The 20,352-nt window shown below is 48.9% G+C and overlaps 9 protein-coding genes; 6 read left to right on the forward strand and 3 right to left on the reverse strand.

Annotated features, from left to right (window-relative positions):
• Positions 1-43: 43 nt before the first annotated feature.
• FFUJ_07932 (related to iron transport protein) lies at positions 44-803 on the reverse strand (the record flags this gene model as incomplete). XM_023578241.1 has 2 exons in its annotated part: positions 44-415; positions 465-803. The coding sequence occupies 2 exons, from the start codon at positions 801-803 to the stop codon at positions 44-46; spliced, it is 711 nt and encodes a 236-aa protein (XP_023431078.1).
• Positions 804-1,558: 755 nt separating this feature from the next.
• On the forward strand, positions 1,559-4,253 carry FFUJ_07933 (related to translation initiation factor eIF3; the record flags this gene model as incomplete). XM_023578242.1 has 3 exons in its annotated part: positions 1,559-1,892; positions 1,959-2,935; positions 2,991-4,253. The coding sequence occupies 3 exons, from the start codon at positions 1,559-1,561 to the stop codon at positions 4,251-4,253; spliced, it is 2,574 nt and encodes an 857-aa protein (XP_023431079.1).
• Positions 4,254-5,136: 883 nt separating this feature from the next.
• On the forward strand, positions 5,137-5,757 carry FFUJ_07934 (uncharacterized protein; the record flags this gene model as incomplete). XM_023578243.1 has 2 exons in its annotated part: positions 5,137-5,271; positions 5,326-5,757. The coding sequence occupies 2 exons, from the start codon at positions 5,137-5,139 to the stop codon at positions 5,755-5,757; spliced, it is 567 nt and encodes a 188-aa protein (XP_023431080.1).
• Positions 5,758-6,107: 350 nt separating this feature from the next.
• Positions 6,108-6,954, forward strand: FFUJ_07935 (related to ribosomal protein S10; the record flags this gene model as incomplete). XM_023578244.1 has 3 exons in its annotated part: positions 6,108-6,146; positions 6,189-6,245; positions 6,406-6,954. 3 exons carry the CDS (start codon positions 6,108-6,110, stop codon positions 6,952-6,954), a joined length of 645 nt encoding a protein of 214 aa, XP_023431081.1.
• Positions 6,955-7,507: 553 nt separating this feature from the next.
• Positions 7,508-8,773, forward strand: FFUJ_07936 (related to tryptophan-tRNA ligase, mitochondrial; the record flags this gene model as incomplete). XM_023578245.1 has 5 exons in its annotated part: positions 7,508-7,786; positions 7,842-7,922; positions 7,973-8,085; positions 8,144-8,262; positions 8,319-8,773. 5 exons carry the CDS (start codon positions 7,508-7,510, stop codon positions 8,771-8,773), a joined length of 1,047 nt encoding a protein of 348 aa, XP_023431082.1.
• Positions 8,774-9,094: 321 nt separating this feature from the next.
• Positions 9,095-10,090, reverse strand: FFUJ_07937 (probable CCAAT-binding transcription factor subunit aab-1; the record flags this gene model as incomplete). XM_023578246.1 has 3 exons in its annotated part: positions 9,095-9,775; positions 9,852-9,905; positions 10,013-10,090. 3 exons carry the CDS (start codon positions 10,088-10,090, stop codon positions 9,095-9,097), a joined length of 813 nt encoding a protein of 270 aa, XP_023431083.1.
• An 898-nt stretch (positions 10,091-10,988) lies between these two features.
• On the forward strand, positions 10,989-11,821 carry FFUJ_07938 (related to FCF2 Essential nucleolar protein involved in the early steps of 35S rRNA processing; the record flags this gene model as incomplete). XM_023578247.1 has 2 exons in its annotated part: positions 10,989-11,237; positions 11,465-11,821. The coding sequence occupies 2 exons, from the start codon at positions 10,989-10,991 to the stop codon at positions 11,819-11,821; spliced, it is 606 nt and encodes a 201-aa protein (XP_023431084.1).
• A 261-nt stretch (positions 11,822-12,082) lies between these two features.
• FFUJ_07939 (related to KAP122 Member of the karyopherin-beta family, nuclear import) lies at positions 12,083-15,574 on the forward strand (the record flags this gene model as incomplete). XM_023578248.1 has 8 exons in its annotated part: positions 12,083-12,112; positions 12,228-12,409; positions 12,458-12,799; positions 12,865-12,985; positions 13,035-14,808; positions 14,862-15,046; positions 15,104-15,384; positions 15,490-15,574. 8 exons carry the CDS (start codon positions 12,083-12,085, stop codon positions 15,572-15,574), a joined length of 3,000 nt encoding a protein of 999 aa, XP_023431085.1.
• Positions 15,575-15,919: 345 nt separating this feature from the next.
• Positions 15,920-18,681, reverse strand: FFUJ_07940 (related to secretory pathway protein (exocyst complex protein Sec15); the record flags this gene model as incomplete). XM_023578249.1 has 9 exons in its annotated part: positions 15,920-16,001; positions 16,053-16,306; positions 16,353-16,509; positions 16,556-16,848; positions 16,899-17,034; positions 17,082-17,191; positions 17,242-17,343; positions 17,407-17,538; positions 17,590-18,681. The coding sequence occupies 9 exons, from the start codon at positions 18,679-18,681 to the stop codon at positions 15,920-15,922; spliced, it is 2,358 nt and encodes a 785-aa protein (XP_023431086.1).
• Between the last annotated feature and the right edge of the window lie 1,671 nt (positions 18,682-20,352).

Raw genomic sequence — 20,352 nt, forward strand, 5'->3', positions numbered from 1 at the left:
CTATGGATCTTGAATCTTCATGTCCAAAGATCGGATAGGTATTCTACATCTTGATATCAAAGCTTGTGCCACAACCACAGCTACTGGTAGCAAGTGGGTTATCAATGATCTTGAACTGCGAGCCGATCAACTCCATTGTAAAGTCGACTTTGCTGCCCTTGAGGAGGTCGAGAGACGGCTCGTCAAGAATGATCTTGGGGCCTTCTTCCGAGGTTGTGGCCGGATCAGCGTCATCGGGGATGTACTGAAAAATTGTATCGTCCTCGTTCACGATAGATGACCACTCGGCGGCGTCCTTGGCTGGTAAAGTAACAAGGCTCATGAGATATTGGAAGCCATGGCAACCACCACTCTCGACTTGAATCCTTAGGGCAAGGTTTGGGTTGCCATCCTTTTCCATGATCTTGTTTAGACGCTTTGAGAGTCAGCAGTGTCTTCATGGGATCTTTGCTTCTTGCAATTACCTTGGCAGCTCGTTCAGTAATCTCCAGCATCATCTCATTGCCATCCTCATCTTGTTGGGGATTCAGTATAGCCCGCGTCTTCTCTCGGATAGCAGTAGTCGAGAATTGCCTCGTAGCTGTTTCCCTTGATCTAAAGTCCCACGACCGTCTGGGATGAGCATATGTTCTGGATTGCGCAACAGTGATATGAGGGGTTCGTAGTCGAGATGGGGGAGTGCATCGTGGAATAAGGAACTCGAGAGGCGTTGACGTCTGGGGCGTCGTTATGTAGCTTCGTCGTGCGAGTTGAATAAAAGAATTGGCGGTCGATTGCGCATTAGCGCAGTGAATACGAGCCATGGTGTAAGTAACAATTTCAAGGGATTGAGGTTGTAAAGATGATGTTGGAGGGAAGTGGGATTACGTAGCGCATCTTTGCTGAGAAATCCATGTCACAGACCGATTCCGCTTGCCTCCCGGAGCTCGAAATTCTTCTACGGGCCGGAGACCGAGAGAACCTGGAGGGCAAGGTCCGGCTCAACGACGGATAAGACTCTTTTACCGCCGTTGTATTCCGAGGCTCACCGATGAAGACATCTTTATATGACAACATTACGAGAATAGAATACATTGATACCCTGAATTTTATTATCCTTATGAAGGCTCTGTCGATCCATCATCTCCTCTTGTTAATGATTCATTTTCCTTATGCTGCGGAAAGTTTGTCGAAGAATACACCGTTGACAGGTATGAAGGCGGGAGGGCACAGAAGATGGCTGCAGACTTTCGGCTGGTTACGCATAACCCAATTCAACACTGTAGCCGCCATTCTCTGATCATAGATAATTCATACCAGATGACATGATGACTATATAGAATACAGTCTCTACTCAGAATTCATATCTGTAACTCAGCTTGAAGCTTGTGACTCATGCTATCTCAGCCACTTATACCCAACCTGTGGCTGTGCGCCTATCAGCTCGGTTGCCCCAGCCCCACCCTAACATCCCACACTGAATGAATTTTGTTTTTGGAAGGAACAACCCCGCCCACTGACTTGACTTGAGCCAGGCCAGCCCAACAGACAAGTTTCAGTGTCAAATAATTTGCCCAGCATGTCTCGATTTTTCCGCGGCGGCGACGACAGCTCTAGCGACAGCTCCAGCGACGAGGAGGAGCTCTACTCCGAGGAGGAGGAGGAGGAGGAGCAGCAAGACTCCCAGGAGGATTCTTCCGAGGCCGACAGCGACGACTCGAGCAGCGATGACGAGGGCGGCCGAGGAATCAACAAGTTCTTGAAGGACGCATCCTCCGATAGCGAAGACAGCGACGATGAAGTACGAGCCAAAGTCAAGTCCGCCAAGGACAAGCGCCTCGATGAGTTAGAATCATCCATCAAGCAAATCGAGAACGGTCAAAAGAACGGCGACTGGACACTCATCTCTGCCGGTACGAGAAACACTGTCGAATTTTTTTTGTCAATTATTTGGTCAAAATACTAATAAAAACACTCAGAATATGAGAAGCTCAACCGTCAGGTCGCTAAGCTGCCTGGCAGCAGACCCCCCAAGCTTTACATCCGTATCCTTGCCGAGCTAGAGGACTTTATGAATGAGTCTCTCGCTAAGCAGAAGGTTACACCCAAGAAGATGAACGCCATCCAAGCCCGATCTCTCAACGCCGTTAAGCAAAAGGTCAAGAAGACCAACAAGGAGTACCAGACCCAAATCGATGCCTACCGAGCGGACAAGGATGGTTTCATGGAGTCGTCGGACAACGAGCCCGTTGCCCCTGCCCCTAAGCCCAAGAAGGTTTCTCTCCAGGTCGACGCTGCTCCTACTGAGGAGGGCGACGACGATGGTTTCGCTACCGTTGGCAAGGGTGGACGCACACTCCAGTACACCCCCGAGAGCATCTTCAAGCACCTGCGAACCATCATGGAGTCCCGAGGAAAGAAGAACACCGACCGAACAGAGCAGATCAAGACTATGGAGAAGCTCCACGAGATCGCCAACACACCCTACCAAAAGATCCGTGTTCTCCTTACCCTGGTTTCTACTCGCTTCGATGTTGGCTCTGGCGGCGCTGCCGCCATGTCTGTTGAGCACTGGAAGGCTGCTGAGAAGGAGCTCTCAAGCCTTCTCCAAGTTCTCGAGGACAACCACGACTATGTCGTTGTCGAGAACGCTGAGGAGTGGGATGACGACGAGAAGCCCCCTACCCTGCAGGAGGGTGAGAAGCACATCAAGGTCCCTGGCAGCATTGTCTCCTACATCGAGCGTCTTGATGACGAGCTCGTCCGCTCCCTCCAGAGCATCGACCCTCACACCTCCGAGTACATCGAGCGATTGCAAGACGAGGGTGCTCTCTACAACATCATCTTCCGCGGCCTCCTCTACTATGAGTACCTCCGAAAGGATGACTCGCTTGAGATTCCCCAGGATAGCGTGAACCGAATTGTTATGCGCCGCTTGGAACACGTCTACTTCAAGGTAATTTCCCAGTCTTTCCTTCTACCTGTTTTCGCAGTAACTAACATCTCTTCAGCCCGCCCAAGTTGTCAAGACCTTTGAGGAGAACTGCTGGAAGGTCGTTGGCGAGACCGTCGAGTCTGTCATCACCCCCCGCGACCAAGCTCAGAACGCTGGCAACCTCGTCAATGTTCTCTGCAACTACCTCTTCAGCAACAGCGACGGTATTATCCGTGCCCGAGCCATGCTGTGCCAGGTTTACTTCCTCGCCCTCCACGGCGAGTACTACAAGGCTCGTGATATGATGTTGATGTCCCATCTTCAGGAGAACATCCCCAACTTTGATGTGCAGAGCCAAATTCTTTACAACCGCACTCTGGTGCAAGTTGGTCTTTGTGCTTTCCGCAAGGGTCTCGTTTACGAGGCCCAGAACACTCTCCAGGAGATCTGCGGCAGTGGTCGCCAGAAGGAGTTGCTCGCTCAGGGTGTCATGATGCAGCGATACAACCAAGTGTCTCCTGAGCAGGAGCGTCTTGAGAAGCAGCGACAACTGCCCTTCCACATGCACATCAACCTCGAGCTCCTCGAGTGTGTGTACTTGACATGCAGCATGCTCCTCGAGATTCCTCTGCTGGCCCAGACTGGATCATCTCCTGATGTCAAGAAGCGAGTGATCAGCAAGACCTACCGTCGCATGTTGGAGTACCATGAGAGACAAATCTTCACTGGTCCTCCTGAGAACACCCGTGACCACGTGATGCAAGCGTCCAAGGCCTTGGCTGCGGGTGAGTGGAAGAAGTCGATTGACTTCATCCACAGCATCAAGATCTGGGACTTGATGCCCAGCGCCGAGGAGATCAAGACCATGCTCTCCAAGCAGATCCAGGAGGAGGGTCTGCGAACATACCTCTTCACCTACGCCCCTTTCTACGACACCCTCTCCATCGAAACCCTCAGCGCCATGTTCGAGCTTGACTCGACCAAGGTTGCGGCAGTGATCAGCAAGATGATCAGCCACGAGGAGCTCGCTGCCTCTCTGGACCAAGTCACATCCACCGTCATCTTCCGCAAGGGTGTCGAGCTCAGCCGTCTCCAATCGCTTGCCCTCGCGCTATCAGACAAGGCTAGCGCGCTCATCGAGAGCAACGAGCGAACTCTGGAGCAAAAGACACAAGGAACTTCAAATGCATTCGAGAGACAAGGAGGCCGAGGCCGAGGAGGACAGAGACGGGGTGGTGGACAGGGCCGAGGAGGAGCCCGAGCAGGTGGCAACACGCAGCGACAAGCTGGTGGAACACAGTTCACGGGTGGTGCGCTGGGAGCGGCTGTCCGGGGTTAAGAATTGGGGAATGAACGAGATGAGGCGTCTTAGTCGTTTGCATTTTGCATGGGATGGTTTCTTTTAATGAAAAGGGGCGAAGATGCGGAAGCACTCGCTACGTGTCACTAGGTCGAAACGGAATATGGATACATAGAACTCGTCAACATTGCTTGTGCTGGTGCTGATGCTATGCTGTGAGATGAGATGAGAGATGACAGGAAGAGTAGATCAAAAGTCTTTACTGTAGCGAACGAATCCATGAGATCAAAGTTATTTGAGCTGCATGACCGACTGGTACCGTCTGAGGGTCACAGATAGTGAGGATATGATGTTGAGGTGCTTGACTACCAAACATGTCCACACCAATCATAACCATGAAGGGATGGAGACAAGACCTGATGTATCTGGATGCAATACACCAGTTCCACCTCCGAAACTAGCAACTCTTGCCCGGAGTTTCGGGCTTTCGAGGTTGAGCGAAGCGCGCACTTCAACGAGAGACAGACGTGATGACTAAGTTGGCGCGCGGATAAGGACCGAGTCCATCAGTCAGCGATTTCCAATCTTGTCGACTTTTTCCATTGCGGATATGGGCGGCTTGTGAGTGGTCCAAAGGGTTCCCAATCTGGAGACATCATGAGATAGACTCTTCTGGTTTTGTGTATTTTAGTGAGATTTTCCATGTCTTTGTTCTTTTTCTCCCTTATGACATTTTGTGTCAATAATGAGAGCTATTTGGCGTTTGCAACACTGTAAAAACGTCAAACCTGTAAGCAAGATCAATTCTCAGACGTTGCCACTTGGACTGTCTTCGATACCCTCTTTTCGGTTGGCTATATCCGCGAAATCTCGTATTTCGACTGCTTCTTTCACACCTTCACGTAATCACCAGCAAACAGTCATGTCTGAATCAAAACCTCAAGAAGAGGCAAAGCCTGTCGAGAATGTTGAGACAAAGACGGAGGAGGAGTTACCGCCGCTGTCAGACCATGAGTTTAAGATCTATAACCGGGCGGCCGACCACATGGAATATTTTGTAAGTCTGACTTCATATCTATCATATAAGTCACTTGTCTAATGTGATGCGCAGCACAACAACTTTCGAAGATCATGGAATCTCCTATGGAATGCCTGTACCAACAACCGTCGACCCCAAGGCATGTCCCTAAAGCAGTTCATTATGGAAGGTCTCCAATTCGCTGAGCATCTCACCATGCACCACAACATCGAGGAGACGTACATCTTCCCCGTGCTAGCCAAGAAGATGCCCGAGTTCAGAGGAGGACGCGCTGAACTTCTCCGCCAGCACAAGCAGATCCACGCGGGATTGGACCACTTTGAGGAGTACCTCAAGAAATGCAGGATAGGGGACGAGGAGTTTGAGCTCAGCGTGCTCAAGACAAAGATGGAGACTTGGGGTGAGGTGCTGTGGAAGCATCTTGACCAAGAGGTTGAGACGTTGGGGGCGAACAATATGAGGAAATATTGGACCAAGGAGGAGGTGATGAGATTGCCCATGTGAGAGAAGCGTATGACTTGTACCTACATATAAAGAGCAGAATGTGACTTGCGTAGAGGAATGGGGATGTCTATATGAGTGAGATACGAAGATTTTGACACTGAGCCCCTGAAGCCAGGCCAAAGGTATAAGAAGCGACTCAGAAGAAATGTATAGATTACACTATTTATTAAAACATTTTAAAATTGACAAGTTGGGAGGATTTCTTTGTTAGTTGTATACACGCGCGCTTAGAGTGTGGATCCTACGACTTTGTACGTGAGTGGGGATAATTGATATTCCATCCGTACACATCTCGAACCAATTTTTGAGCATCATTGTTATCGATCGACGCCCAGCGACAGGCAGGCAAGATGATGCGCCAAAGTATTAGACCCTTGCGGGCTTTCTCGGTATGAAATCTACGACAAAACCACTCTTAATTGGCTCTACAGCTAACATTTGTGCCAGTCCGAGGTGTCATGGATTGCCCGCCGAACACAGGCCTCACTGTACGTCTTCCTTGCCGAACATCAACTTGATACGACGATCGATTGCACGACCACAGATGTTGACTGATTTAGGGCTAAGCCAGAAGATCTGACCCCAAGCAAAGTGGAGGAGTCACAACCAGAAAAAGCTCCTGAACTCCGATACCCTCGCTCCATCCAGGCTCTACACCTCAAGCCTCTGAAGCGCGAGGCCGAGCACGGCATCCCCTCGTGCGATCTCCAGCTCCGATCCTACAGCGTCCAGCCTCTCGAATTCTTCTCCGACTTTGCCCTCCGCGCCGCCTACTACCTCGGCCTGCCCGCCTACGGCCCCGTGCCTCTCCCCCGCATCACAGAGCGTTGGACCGTCCCCCGAGACAACTTCATCTTCAAGAAGTCGCAGGAGAACTTTGAGCGAAAGACGCTACGACGGCTTATACAGATCCGCGACGGTAACCCCGAGACGGTGCAGCTGTGGCTGGCGTACCTGCGCAAGCACCAGCTCTACGGCGTGGGAATGAAAGCCAACATGTGGGAGTTTAGCGAGCTGGGCGTCGGTAAGAAGATGGATGCACTGCCGGAGGCGGAGAAGGGTGAGATTGATGCCAAGTGGTCGCATCTTGGACAGACGAAGACGATTGGCACGGTGGAAAAGGTCGAGGAGTTGCTTAACCAGCGGAGGTTCCGTGAGGCTGCTGGCTTGAGGGTCCCTCCTACGACGAGCGTGTAAGGAGGATTTGGAGACATTGAGAATGAGTTTGAAGTCCTCGTACTGTGGTCCTGAGAAGTGGCCGGCTTGTTTAACATAGGCAGGAGAAGGACTTCATGTGTACAATAGCCCAAAGAAGGCTCCAATTATGTAAAATCAACGTTTTGGAATGACAAAAGTAATCTCTTATGATCGAAGCAAGTGGAAGCTTTATCAAGTTCATTGTTTCTCATTTCCATTAGAATATCATTCTCGTGCTTCCAGAAATCAGATTTGGTGATGTACTTACTGAGGCTATAACCTCACAACACCAGGAGATAAATAATTAATTCAGAACTCCAACCGCACCCTTAAACAGTAACGGATGAAATAATTACTATGTCTCTTATCTTTCGGTAGTTGCCGACAATCTTGAGCCTTTTCACGACATGAAGAAAGACGCCCCGGTAGATGCATATACAATCTCGTACTACTCACGACTCAACCTCAGTCTCAGTCTCAGTCTCAATCTCAGCATGACTTAGACTCTCTCGACCCGCAGACTCAACTCCTCTCATTAAGCATCACACCAAACATGCTAAAATCAGCAATCACAAAACCTCGAGTGATTTTCTCGGGCATCCAACCAACGGGCATACCTCACCTCGGAAATTATGCAGGCGCACTTCGGCAATGGGTTAAGCTGCAAGAAGGTCATAAAGAAGATAAGCTCATCTACTCTATCGTAGATCTCCACGCTATCACAACACCTCAACCGGCGGATGTGTTAAGGAAGAGTAAGAGGGAGGCATTGGCTGCCTTGTTGGCCATTGGTATTGATCCTGAGAAAGTGACTTTGTTCTATCAGTCTTCTGTGAGAGATCCTACACCACCAACTCGTAATATCGTTACTGATGATGAGGGCAAAGGTGCCCGCTCATTCAGAACTCATGTGGATTCTCAGCTGTACAGCATCCGTTGGATATCTATCAAGAATGACACAGTGGAAGGTCAGTGTATATGCCAAAAGATGTCGACGTCAAGGCTAACTCTCATCCAGAGCAAGCTCAATATAAGTGACAAGTCGAACATGAACGATAAAGCAGCCAGCAATCTCAAACTCGGCCTGTTCTCATATCCCGTTCTTCAAGCTGCCGATATTCTTGTACACAGGTTCGTTGTGTAGTTATTCCCAGCACAGCACAGGATAGGCTGACAGTCACATCTTCAGAGCAACTCATGTTCCCGTTGGTGAAGATCAGAGACAACATCTCGAGTTTGCGCGAGAGTGTGTAACAAACTTCAATGCAGCTTACGGCAACCATCTAGTATCCCCCCAAACTACGACCTGTAAGCCAAAGCTCTCACCTTTAGTTCTCTGACCCAGACTAACATGCTATGTACAGCTCCCGTGCAACGGGTGATGTCTCTCCAGAACCCAACGGAGAAAATGTCAAAGTCGAGTAAGTCACCGAAATCACGAATCAGCATCATCGACTCGCCTCAAGAGATCAAGGCCAAAATCAAAGCCGCAACAACAGACTCCATCCCGGGGATAAGTTACAACAGAGAAGAACGACCAGGAATCTCGAATCTGCTTGATATCATGGCTATTTTTGATCCCGAGGGTAGAAAGGCCCAAGAGCTTGGAGAGCAATATAGTGACCTTTCACCCAAACAGCTCAAGGAGATGGTTAGCGATACTGTCGTTGGTGGTTTAGATGGGATTCGTGATCGGTATACGGAGCTGCTGGACAAGGGGGACGAGTACCTCGATTCGATTGAGGCAATTGGCGCTGAAAAGGCACGAAAAAGTGCAGAGGAAACCATGCAAGTTGTCCGAGGTGCTGTTGGGCTTTAAAAGAATTCATGTAAATCATTTGTACATTAGAAACCGCCTTCTCGGAAACCATGGTTAGGAAATGACGGGTGTTGGTTTTCACAACTCTTGTATAAAGTTTCACATAGATGGGAAAGGACAAGGGCGTTTAATATCATATCAAATCATACTTGGGGAATCGCTGCTAAGAAGAATAAAGTTCGTAGTCCTTGCACACCCATATCCATATCGTTACCGCTTCCAATGCTCCTCCAAGTCTTCACTGTACCATTTTCTTTTACCGAATTGTGGAGGAGGTCCGCGGAGCGAATGCAACAGCTGTCGAAAAGAAGACAAAGAGTTCTACTGCTCAAATTCTTCGTTGGGCATGTTTGTCTGTTGTGGTGGCATGGCTGAGTAGGGATACATGTCGCCCATGTTGCCGTACGGATTCATAGTCGGAGGCTGGGTCTGACCGTATGCGGCCTGGGGGTTAGGCACTGATTGGTCGGGATACATATTGGGCTGATTGCGGTAGTCTTGATCGGGAGCGAGGCCATGCCCAGCCATGTAATCACCACCCATTGGATGGCCTTGGTTGGGTGCCTGGGCCATCGTGTGTTGTCCTGACATTGGAGCCTGACCAGCAGGTGCCGGCTGAGCAACTGCGGTCTGTGTTCGTTTGGCATGGCTGGATGCTTCTTCGCGGGGGACAATATCAATCAGAAAGTCGAACATGTCGGACTTTGCAAGAGCGGATGCAATGTCTGAACGCTGCAGAGTACGGCGCTTGTTCTCCTCGGCGTGAATCCATGCCCTCATGGTCAACTCTGTGATGAAGATCTCGCAACCCTTAGCGAACAAGATCGGGGCCTCGGCGGATATCATCTTGACCTCGGGATCGGCTTTCATAACTTTCTTGATGCGTGCCAGCGGTAGTTGATGGAGCTTGTAGTCGTGGTTGTCATTTTCGAGGTGGGAGATGGTGTGCTGCCAGTATGTAGTCAAGATGTCCTTGTACTGCCCGGTAAGGCCTTGATGCGCCTGGAGGGGTATCACTCGGTTAGCGCAATCATTACCACCTACAATGGCATGGCATGATATGAGATTGTTGACTTACATTTGCCCAAGGACCGGTGTAAAGCTCACTGGGCGCAAAGCCTTGGGTTGCGAGCTGAACAAGTTATTAGCGCCATGTCAAACAGAGGTTGAAGCTATCGCGTCGCGTCGCGACACATCATGAGCAAGCAAGACCAAGGCAAGGAAGGGAGTCTGATTTACCAAAGCGCTGGCGCCATAATGTCCGCCTTGAGAGGCATCATAAACTGGCCTTGTGCGGCCTGCTGCTGGGTTATCCATGATTGAATGTGGCAGATGATGGATGAAGAGAGAGAGTGTGAGCGTGCACCTGTGACGAAAGGTAGGTATATATGTGGGGCTTGGCTTAAGTACCTATCCTAGAAGAAAACTCAGGAACTGGATCTTACGTGATAAAAATGCCTGAGTAAACCTAGCCTAAGCTCACGAGACTCTTTACGAAGTTTATTTTGACACCCTATGTAAAGGTCTGGTGTTTTCTTGCTCCCTGAGGGTACCTTACCTAGGTAGGCATTGATTGGTCAATGATTTATACGCCACATATTGTACCAGTGGAGGCTTTGGGAGGCAGGATGTCCCTCCACCACTTAATCTGAGGCTAGAGGTCACGATCAGAGATACGTGAATCTTAGTAGCTGAGTACCTATCTACTATGGGTAACCCTATCGTGAAAGCTTTTGGGCAGAAGCTTATACTGGGGAAAACACATCGTGTCCTGCCAGTAATCATCACATGTGTTCACAGCCCAAGGCTTAACCTTGTCTGTAAGCCAGCAATCAACTACCTCTAGGTAGTAGGTACCTACCTACCTACTAACTTACTAAGGTAGCTCAGTACCACTCAGGGAACAAGAAAACGTAAGACTGCTGGCAAAAGAAGATGCTGAAAGAAACTTGATAAAGAGTCCCCTAAGCTTAGGTACCTTAGATTATCTTAAGTCTATTACTCGGAATAAACAGAGGCCTCAATGGTTTCCTTGCTTCCCCCTGGTAGTTAAGTTACGCTATGCTCCGTAATCTAGAGCAAATGGAAGCGGCTGGAGTGGGGCTCTTGATCTGTCTCCACTGCATTTTTTCTGCCGTCTCTCAACTATTTCTACGCGCTCGTTTCTCATTCCCTTCACTTCTCTTCTTTTTTCCCTCTCGGTCGACAGCAGACCATGACAGACATCTCAGATGATCAGGTCGATGAGCTGCTGCGCAAGGCTGAGCAGCGTCTGAAAGATGGCTCTGCTTCTGCTTGTGCTATCGTCTCTTCCACAACCTCAAATGCTGTAGTCGCTGGCGACGCCGCGACAACAAAACAACATGTCAAGCAGCAAAACTCTTCCAACAGCAGCAGCAAGAAAGATGGCCTGACTGTTCGAGCACCGCCTCGACCGCAATTGGGACTCAAGGCCAAGGAAAAGGTAAGAAGACAAACTCTCTCCAAGCCTATTTCGTTTGCCACTTGCATGAAGAAAATTTATCCCAAACCTTTGTGACATGGGACAGTATCCGTTTTGGATCAAAGGACCATGACAACGTGATCTCTTTATATCATAGTTACTCTGACTTTTACCTCGCGCAAACACTTTGGCACATCATCGCACGACACTCGCTGCCCAACAAATATGGCTAACAAGTTTCGCAATAGTCTACCGCAGGCCCTGAGTGGTTCGATCTCCCCAAGACGAACATGACCCCCGAGTTCAAGCGAGAGTGGCAAGTCCTCCGCATGCGAGGCATCCTGGACCCCAAGCACCAGAAGAAGAACCTCCGCGCGAACGCTCCCGAGTATTCCCAGGTCGGCGAGATCATCGCCGGACCGACCGAGTTCTTCAGCGCGAGACTAACGCGCAAGGAGAGGAAGAACACTCTCCTCGAGGAGGTCACAAGGGATCTTGATAGTCACAAGTTCACCGACAAGTACGCTGGCATCCAGAAGCAAAAGACCAGCGGAAAGAAGGCATTCTACAAGAACGTTGTAGCGCAACGTCGTAAACGTAATTAAATAATAATACTGTCAAATAATGATGCTTGTCTCTGAGTGATGTCCCTATTCACTTATCCGTGCCTTTTGGTGAATGTTGAAGTAATGGCCTAAACAAATAAGGATAAAGATGCTTGTAACTCAACTCTGCTTCCTTTCATGGTCATTGTGGCTGCCATTTTTCAACCCCCACCAGCCTTGACTCTTTGGCGGGGCATGCCTCTGGAAGCCCAGTGATCGCATCGCATGCTAGAGCGACCTCCATACACAATCCTTCCAACGATGGCCGAAGACCCAGCAGAAGTCGAGAGAGTATGTATAATCGATTCTATTCTGTTCTGCGCCTGAACCAATAAAGGAGAAGCTTCTGCTGTCGTGGTGCGCAGCAAATCGCATCGTCTTGACTAACTTTTCTCTCTCTCTATAGCTCATTCTCTCACTGTACCAGCCGAATCCTCCCGAAGTGATTGCTCAGACACAAGCAACTTTATCTCGTCTTCAAGGCACTCCTGAAGCTTGGGGTCTTGCTCGTATCCTATTGGAGAAGCCTGATCAGCAGGTCAGGTTCTTTGGCGCCCTCACCATCGTCATCAAACTCAATAACGAGAGGTACTCATGTCTTTGTTATTACTGGCCTCTCGCTAACCTTCTCTGAAGTTCATCCCTCTCACCCGAAGATGCCTCTGAGCTGTTATTGTTATTGATAAATCACTACCTGGATACGCTGCGCAGTCGAAGCTCGCCGTTGGTTGCCCGGAAACTCGCATCAGCCCTTGCGACCTTTTACATCAACTTTCACCAACTATGGAGTCGTTTCATCCGCCATCTCATATTCTGCTTAGTCTCAGGCCAGTCGTGTCTTCCAAGTGCCCTCGATGAAGGACCCGATACAGTTTCGCTTATGGAGCGCATGGAACCATCACAGGCACAGGCTGCTCTTTGGGTACTGACCAACATCTTCGATGAGGTTGCTAAGATCAACTTGAACTCCGTGCAAAAGTATGTACCTGCCGCGCCGCTTCATGATCGACTATTCTGTCCTTTCGCGGCTAACCTAATGGCAGTATTGGTATCTATGGTTCCATCTTGGAGAATAGCTCTGATGCAGTGGCTTTGATGAGTCGCAGCATGTCACCGCAAACGACAACAGAAGAAGCCCATGAAGACTCAATTCGATGCCTACAGGTAAACAAACACAGCTATCTCCCCTGAATTTCACTGACGAAACATACAGTCGTGGGTATGGTTCGCTCAAAAGTCATCCTCCAAGGATACAAGGCTCTCGGAGCCCATCGGACCCTTGATCACGGCAGTAATCACCTCCTTGACAGTCTACCAACTTTACAGCGTGTCAGTCGAACTAATGGTCGATCTGTTATCCAACTGCCTGATGTTTCTGAGCGATACCCATTTTGACCATCTTGCTCAGCTCTTTGACTCCTCCTGGTCTCAGCGTCGTTATGAGAAATTGGCGCAAGGAGATTTTGAGTTTGACTCTCTACAATATGGCCTACTCTTATTGGCCTTTGGAGAGGCCAAGATTGAGAGATTCATGCAAAGCGGTGACGACAGGAGTGAGAAACTGCTCTCAAACCTATGCGGTCTACTCGCTGCTCGAGGTTATGTTATTGAGGAAGACAAGATCTTTGTCCCAGCTCTCGAGTTCTGGCTGACGTATGCTGAGACCTTGACTGATCTAACGTATTCAGACGAGGAGTCAACTGGAACCTGGGTTCCTCGAGCTCGTTCTCATCTTCTGCAAGCTGTTTCGAATGCATGGCAGAAAATCATATACCCGCCTGCGGAGGAATTCCATTCGTGGGACTCAAGCGAACGGATAAGCTTCCATGACGCAAGAAAGGATGTAGTTGATCTTCTTCAGTCCGTCTTTACATTGGTGGGACCGCAGCTCGTGTCTACCTTTGCGGACTTTGTTCTGAAATCTTTGTCTGACTCGTCGTGGCCTCAGCTCGAAGCGGCGGCCTTCTGTCTGGGTGGACTTGCCGATTGTATCAGCGAGACAGACAGGGGTGACGATGCGCTGTCCGTGGTTTTCAAGTCATCTCTGTTCGCCATCTTGCGTTCAGGCCAGTCCGAAATTCCTCCCAAGGTTCAGCAAACGTGCGTCTCTCTCATTGCCCGCTACACAGAGTACTTCGAGCGCAATGTTTCAGAGCTGCATCCCGTGCTCAACTTCATCTTTGGCGTGGTCGGAGAACATGCAATGGCCAACGCAGCAGCAAAGTCCATTCACAGATTATGCGGTTCCTGTCGCGGATATCTTCATACAGAAGCCAACAGCTTTCTCAACGAGTATCAGAGCCTAGTATCCGGAAGACGACTTGACTGCGGAGCAAGCGAGAAGGTAGTCGGTGGTATTGCATCAGTCATTCAAGCGATGCCTGATTCAAACCAGAAATATCTAGCGTGCGGTCGCCTTCTCGAGTTTGTTCAGACTGATGTCCAGCATTCTCTGGACCTTCTAAGATCCTACGACGGCAGCCCTATGCCATGCTGTGCTGTTTACACCTGCTCATATGCTGCCCCCGATGAGACTCCTGCCCTTCACACCGCACTGAAGTCTCTGAGATGTCTGGCCAGCATTGGGAAAGGTCTCCAAGCCCCAGCCGAGTTATCGATTGATCTGGAGAGTAGCAGGGCCAGCACTCGAGTCGTGGATCCTCATCTTGCTCAGCTCCAAGGAAGCATCATGTCGATGATCAGCCAGATTCAAGAGGCCTTCAACACCAGCGGCGAGGTTGTTGAGCTCATCTGCAATGTCCTACGCAGTGGGTTCTCAGAATCCGAACCTGGTCCATTTGTACTGCCACCACAGAGTGTTGCACAGTATTTGACGAACCAGAACCTTCAGACACCAAGAGTTGGCCTGCTCGTCAAGACTGCTTGCTCTTTCGTCAGCTCCCTCGAACATGATGGACTCGAAAACCAGCAAGACATGCTAAACTCTGTGCTCCTCTGGGTAATTGGATTGCTTAAACAGCTACCTAGTAAGTTCTGCCACCAACGCCCAGTACTCATCTAACCATCAACTTCACAATAGACTACGAGGTAGACACCGAACTTACACAAAACGGCATTGACTTTGTAACACGCCTTTTGAACAAGCGCCCCATTACTTTACTTCGTCTCCAGCCTTCCGACGCTGCCGAGTTCTTCTTTCTCTTCACCCTTCAGGTATTGGACGGAAAGGAGCCACTCCCGAAAGCAAGCGCTGCAGAGTTCTGGGTAAGATCGGCCCTTGAAAGTTAGACGCCATCACCAAAGCTAACATCAGGCAAACAGGCTACCTTTGTCAGCATCAAGTATGAGTCTCAGGAACTCAATGATGTTGCCCAGCAGGCGATGCAAATGCTGGGACCTCTGCTCTCGCGGACTCTTGCTAGGAACCTCGGAGGCAATGCTTCCAGAAGTGAGCTCGACAAGTTGAGTGAGCCCCTGAAGAAGCTAGTATATCGGTACCCCATGGCCAAGAGCTGGCTTGAGGCTGGTCTCACACATGAGACCTTTCCCAGTACAAAGGTTTCTCCTCAGGATAAATCGATGTTCTTGAAGAAGATTATTAGGTACAGCATCTTTTTTGTATTTCGAAACGCTCCGCATTGAAACACCCCCACAATTGCCATCTGAACGTCATCCAATTCCTTCATACAGTACTGACCATATCACAGTCTCAGGGGAGCCAAGGCCACAAATCAGGTCGTTAGAGACTTCTGGCAGTCGGCGCGAGGCTCGAATTTTGCTTACGCCTCATGAATAAAACAGGAGTTAAAATAAGTCAATAGAAGGACAGTTTAGATCAAGTACTAGGATGGTTAGACCAAAATGAGCACATGAAGATACCTTGGGCATGAGAGTTTGGGGAGATTGCTTATCCTGCAAATACATATCATAATATGGGACGATGAATCTTCACCAAATGATATTCGTACGTATCAACTTCATAACGACCATGGTGTGATCAGTTGGGTCTGTAGATCTATCAGTAGCCTTCTATCTTTTCTTCTGAGAGACACAGCTCATCGTTTCTTGTTGCTCTGGCTATCATCATTCCCCGTGCCCAAGAACCCCCAATGTTCTCATTATCGTCGCATTACTACATCATGTTCGGTTAATACCAAATCGTGAGGAAAAGTTGGCCAGCGGCGCGCTTCTAACGGGGCTCGCGGTAATGGGCGTTAACCTGCAGTTCGTTAGCAACACGAAAGACTGATCGCAATTTGATTTGGCATACTTCTCCAATAACATTGGTCCGTTGAGGGCATCTACACGTCCGTATTTCTTGTTGCGCGTAGAAATGTCAAAGAACTCGTCCTGGTTATCTGTCTGGAGGAGAGCAATGGTCTGTGCCAGCTCATCCAAGTTCTCTCGAAGCATCTGACCGTTCTCTAGACTGCTGACAAACTGGACAAGATAATCTACGTCTTGTGCAAGCGCGGCTACGCCGTTGGGGTTGATGTGCTTCACGTCAGGAGAAAGGGGGAGGGCCTAGAGTGGTCAACAAGTGCATATTTGCAGGAAGAGTAGGGCATACAAGAATCTTTTCAGCTGTGTGACTCAGAGCGTCAAAGTAAATAAGCTCCTTGATCTCTCGGGGTAAACCAAGAAGAGTAGAATTCATAATGTTGGACAGGTACCGCGTCAAAGTTTGCATATAGTTGCTTGGTTCCTTTTCCACTGTCGATGCGGTCCTAAGACTAGTCAGACCTGCCGCAAAGGATCGGCTCATGAACGTACCATTCGTATTCGGCTGTTTCAATCAGATCATCGATCTTGGAGTTGACAAGCTCAAAGATTCGCTTCTCCGCGGTCTTCTTGTTGTTGCGGAACGAGTCAGTGGCTTTAAGCTTGACTGGGCCGCCAGCTGAAGTTGATGAGCGTGCACGAATGAGTAATTGCTCAAGCTCTTGACAGGCAATCTCAAAGTGCTCCAGGTTAATGAGAATTTGGACGATCTGGCCCAGGTATTGAGAGCTCAGACGCTCTACTAACGACTTGCAGACCTTTTCTGTAAGAAGTTCGTCAAGAGACTATCGAAGTTTGTGAGCAATGAACCTTGTGCCGGAAAGGGGTGTCGTACCTTTTTGAGCGTTTCATCAATGACATTGGGATGCTGGAAGTGGTCGTCCGAAAAGAAGTAGAACTGGTTCAAGAAGTTCCGGATGTCTATACAACATAAAGGATACATCTGTGAGAAGGGGAGTACGCATGGGTACCTGTTTCGTTAGCAGGGGTTGGCTGCAGTCAGGATGAGAGAACTTACGTGAGTTGATCTGTTGGTTTCTCTTGGGTGAACCAACTGACATTGACAACTTTTTCGTACTCTTCTGGTGTATTGATGGCCATTGGCATGTAGTCATCCGTGGACACTATCTGATGGCTTGTCAGCAAATGGCCACAATAGGGATTTGTGCAGTACTCACCTCCTGGAAGTCTACGCTAAAACGATTCTTCAATAGCTCGGCATACTTGTCGAACAGCTTCAGGAGGAAGTTGTCCAGCATTGTTACTGTATATCCCCAGCCCTGTATACGTTAGCATGGCCGTGGCAAATGGCGGTTGCCCGCCGAGCATCAAGATTGTCGTACCTCCATCGTTTGAATGAAAAGAGCAATGATGGTCTTGATCTTAATCAAGGCCTCAGCATTCTCGATATCACTTAAAGCTTTTGAGGTGAGGTTTATCACAGCAGTGCACATGGATTCCCACAGTTCCTCAACCTTTGTGTCATGTTAATTCAAGCAACCACATCCAAGACTGTCTCGACTCACATCGTTCGCTGAGCGCAAATGTGGAACTCTTTGCATGGTCGCCTTTTCGATGATGGCGAATCCTGCTATTCCTTCCAGCAAACTACTCAAGGATTGCTCGTCTTCCGCCAAGAGTTCAACAAACCCGGGAAGTAAAAGGTCCTTTTGTTGACGTCGAGTCGCACCGTATTCTGATCTGAACTTCTCGAGCTGGCCTAGGGCCTCATGGATATGAAGCGCTTCGAGCAAAGGAGTGAAGTCTACTTGCAACTCCTCGTTATTCAACACATCGAAGTCTTCGTTTTCATCGCTGACAAGCTCAATGGCCGAGTTGAGCTTGAAATTGGCCAAGAATGGGTCCTCTTCTATTCTCTTCTTTTGTCGAGTCCTCCTCATTTCAGTATGGTAGAATGCAACCTCGCCCAAGAATTGAGATGTCTCTCGAATACGAAATAGCCATGTATTTAAGTCTGTCATAACAGCTTCCGATATCGCTTTCTGGGACGCGGGTATAGATTTTTGGATGACATCGGCCAGCCGATGCTGTGTAGAATAGCGATTTTGGATGATGGGTACGAGATGTTCATTTTGAAGATCGTCGAGTGATTTGAGGGCGGCATAGTAGTTCTTGCGACGAACCAGTTCGTGGGCATTATTGACGGCGCGGAGAATGGTAAGGGAGTCGTTCAAGGCGTTGGTCGCATCGGCGATGTTTTGCCTCACAGCTGAAGTGTTGACCAGAGCTTCCTTTTGTATAGCCAGCTTCTTCGTGCTTTCAGCGATTGACTCGTTCAAACTCAAGATCTCTTGCGTTAAGGTCACTGTTTCCGCTCGGACGGTTTGAAGGTGATTGATGGAGTCAAGGAACTCCTCATGCCTGGTCAGACCGATGCGCTCGATTTCAGCTTCCCGCTCTTCATAGTACCGGCTTAAGCATTGAGTCAAAAGAGGTGTTCGGTTTGAGTGTGTGGCATCTTTGAGGACGGGTATCAACTGATCGAGGAACTCGGCATCAGAGGATGCGAGGATGACCTGAAGAGGTGGCAGGTTAGCGCATGGTTCTGCTACGATCGTGGGGAGGCGGGAGTTGTACATGCGGAACAGCGGACGCATAATCGTCCACGGCAGGCGGACGTCGCGGCATGCCTATAGCCTTCGTTCGTATGGTTAAAGCTATTAGCGATGAGGGTATCGTCTTAGTCGTCGCGTGTCGCAAGCTGCCCTGAAGCTCCCTCCCACTAAGACCAAGTGACGCTTAGGCTTCAGGATAAGATAAGATAACAACTATCACTGCCACAGCGCCTCACAAGCCCCGTTCCCATTTATGTAGGCTTACTTAAGCCGACACTCCACTCAGAACTACATGGGATCAGGGGAGCGTATTCGATATGTAGAAGTAGATCATTATCGAAATAACATGTTTCGTACTCATCATGGTACAGCAGAGTTCTGCTGTATGTTTTCAAGTCTGTTATTACTCGCAAGAATCATATGTGAGGGTTGTTGATAGAAGTGATTGCGCATGCCTGCATACCGAAACATGTTCTTTCACAAAGTCCAGCAAGAATTTGGCTACCCAGCATCAAAACGCAGCTAAATCAGTTTTAAATAATATAAATAATCCAAAAGCGACAAGAGACAGTATGTTTATTATCGAAATAAGGAATGCTTAGAGAAGCGCAGTGTTGACGGAGTTCAGGAAGAAAAGGGTCCAGGGTAAGCCGTATCATGAAGGAAGTATATTTGCCTGTAATGTTCGAGACGAACTCTTCATCACAATATGCAAGTTGTTCAACGGTCGAATTTATTTACTATTTTTGCTTTAAGATCATACGTAGTGAAGAGTAGAAATACTATTATTATATTGGTAGAGTATAGACAAACTGCACGTTAAGATAATCCTAAGCCGGGAATAATCGGCAGTCCAGGGGGGGACCATTGAGCGACCTCTGTCTCAGAAGTAATGTCGCAACGACAAGGGAGTTACTTGAACTGTATTTGAGAAGAGGCGACCGAAATGATTTTGTCAGTATGCTTGTAGAGTGTGTATGGTAGGAAAACTGATATGGGGATACTGGATTACCTGCCAGTGTTTTGGCACGACCCAAGGAACTTAACGGCCCAGTGTCACAAGCTGAATGGCATTGTCCTATTGCTAGCGAAGGACAATATCTCATGCCAAGCGCCTGAAAGTAAAGATGGTGTTCGCGTGTATTGGCAAGTTATAATGTTCTTGAAGAGAAAGGTGGAGCGAAACCGGGCGGTAGGCATTATCTATATGGTCATTGTCATCCGTGAAGTCTACTCCTGGTCAGAAGATGGCCCCGGGGATTTGCGCAGACCAGCCAAAATCCCCTGGAGCCACCCCGTCACACAAGTCGAAAGGTGTATTCACCTCGGAAGTGCTGTTCTGACGAAATCAAGAACTAAAAGTCGTTTCTGAGGATACACATCGATGCTAGACCTGCCGTATCCCCTTACTCTTTCAAACCCCATCGCAGATGACCATAATTTGGATCGTTTTTATTTGGCTGCACTCAGTTATCCTGAGCGGTCTGTGGTGACTGGCAAGATGGAACATGGAGGAAGAGCCAAAAGGTTTAGAGAGGAACTGGCCAAGCTTCGTAGGTATCGACCGCTTCGACCGTTCCGGGGGGGGGGGGAGTAAGGGTGAAAGTGGGTTCTTACATGAGATGTAGGCTGAATATCTTGAGAACTTATGTTAGTGAAAGAAGATGGCGAGGGATAAGGGAGACATCGAAATAGGGTAACCCCTTTTCAGCT

This window comes from Fusarium fujikuroi, chromosome FFUJ_chr05 (genome assembly GCF_900079805.1).
Source record: "Fusarium fujikuroi IMI 58289 draft genome, chromosome FFUJ_chr05".
NCBI lineage: Eukaryota > Fungi > Ascomycota > Sordariomycetes > Hypocreales > Nectriaceae > Fusarium > Fusarium fujikuroi.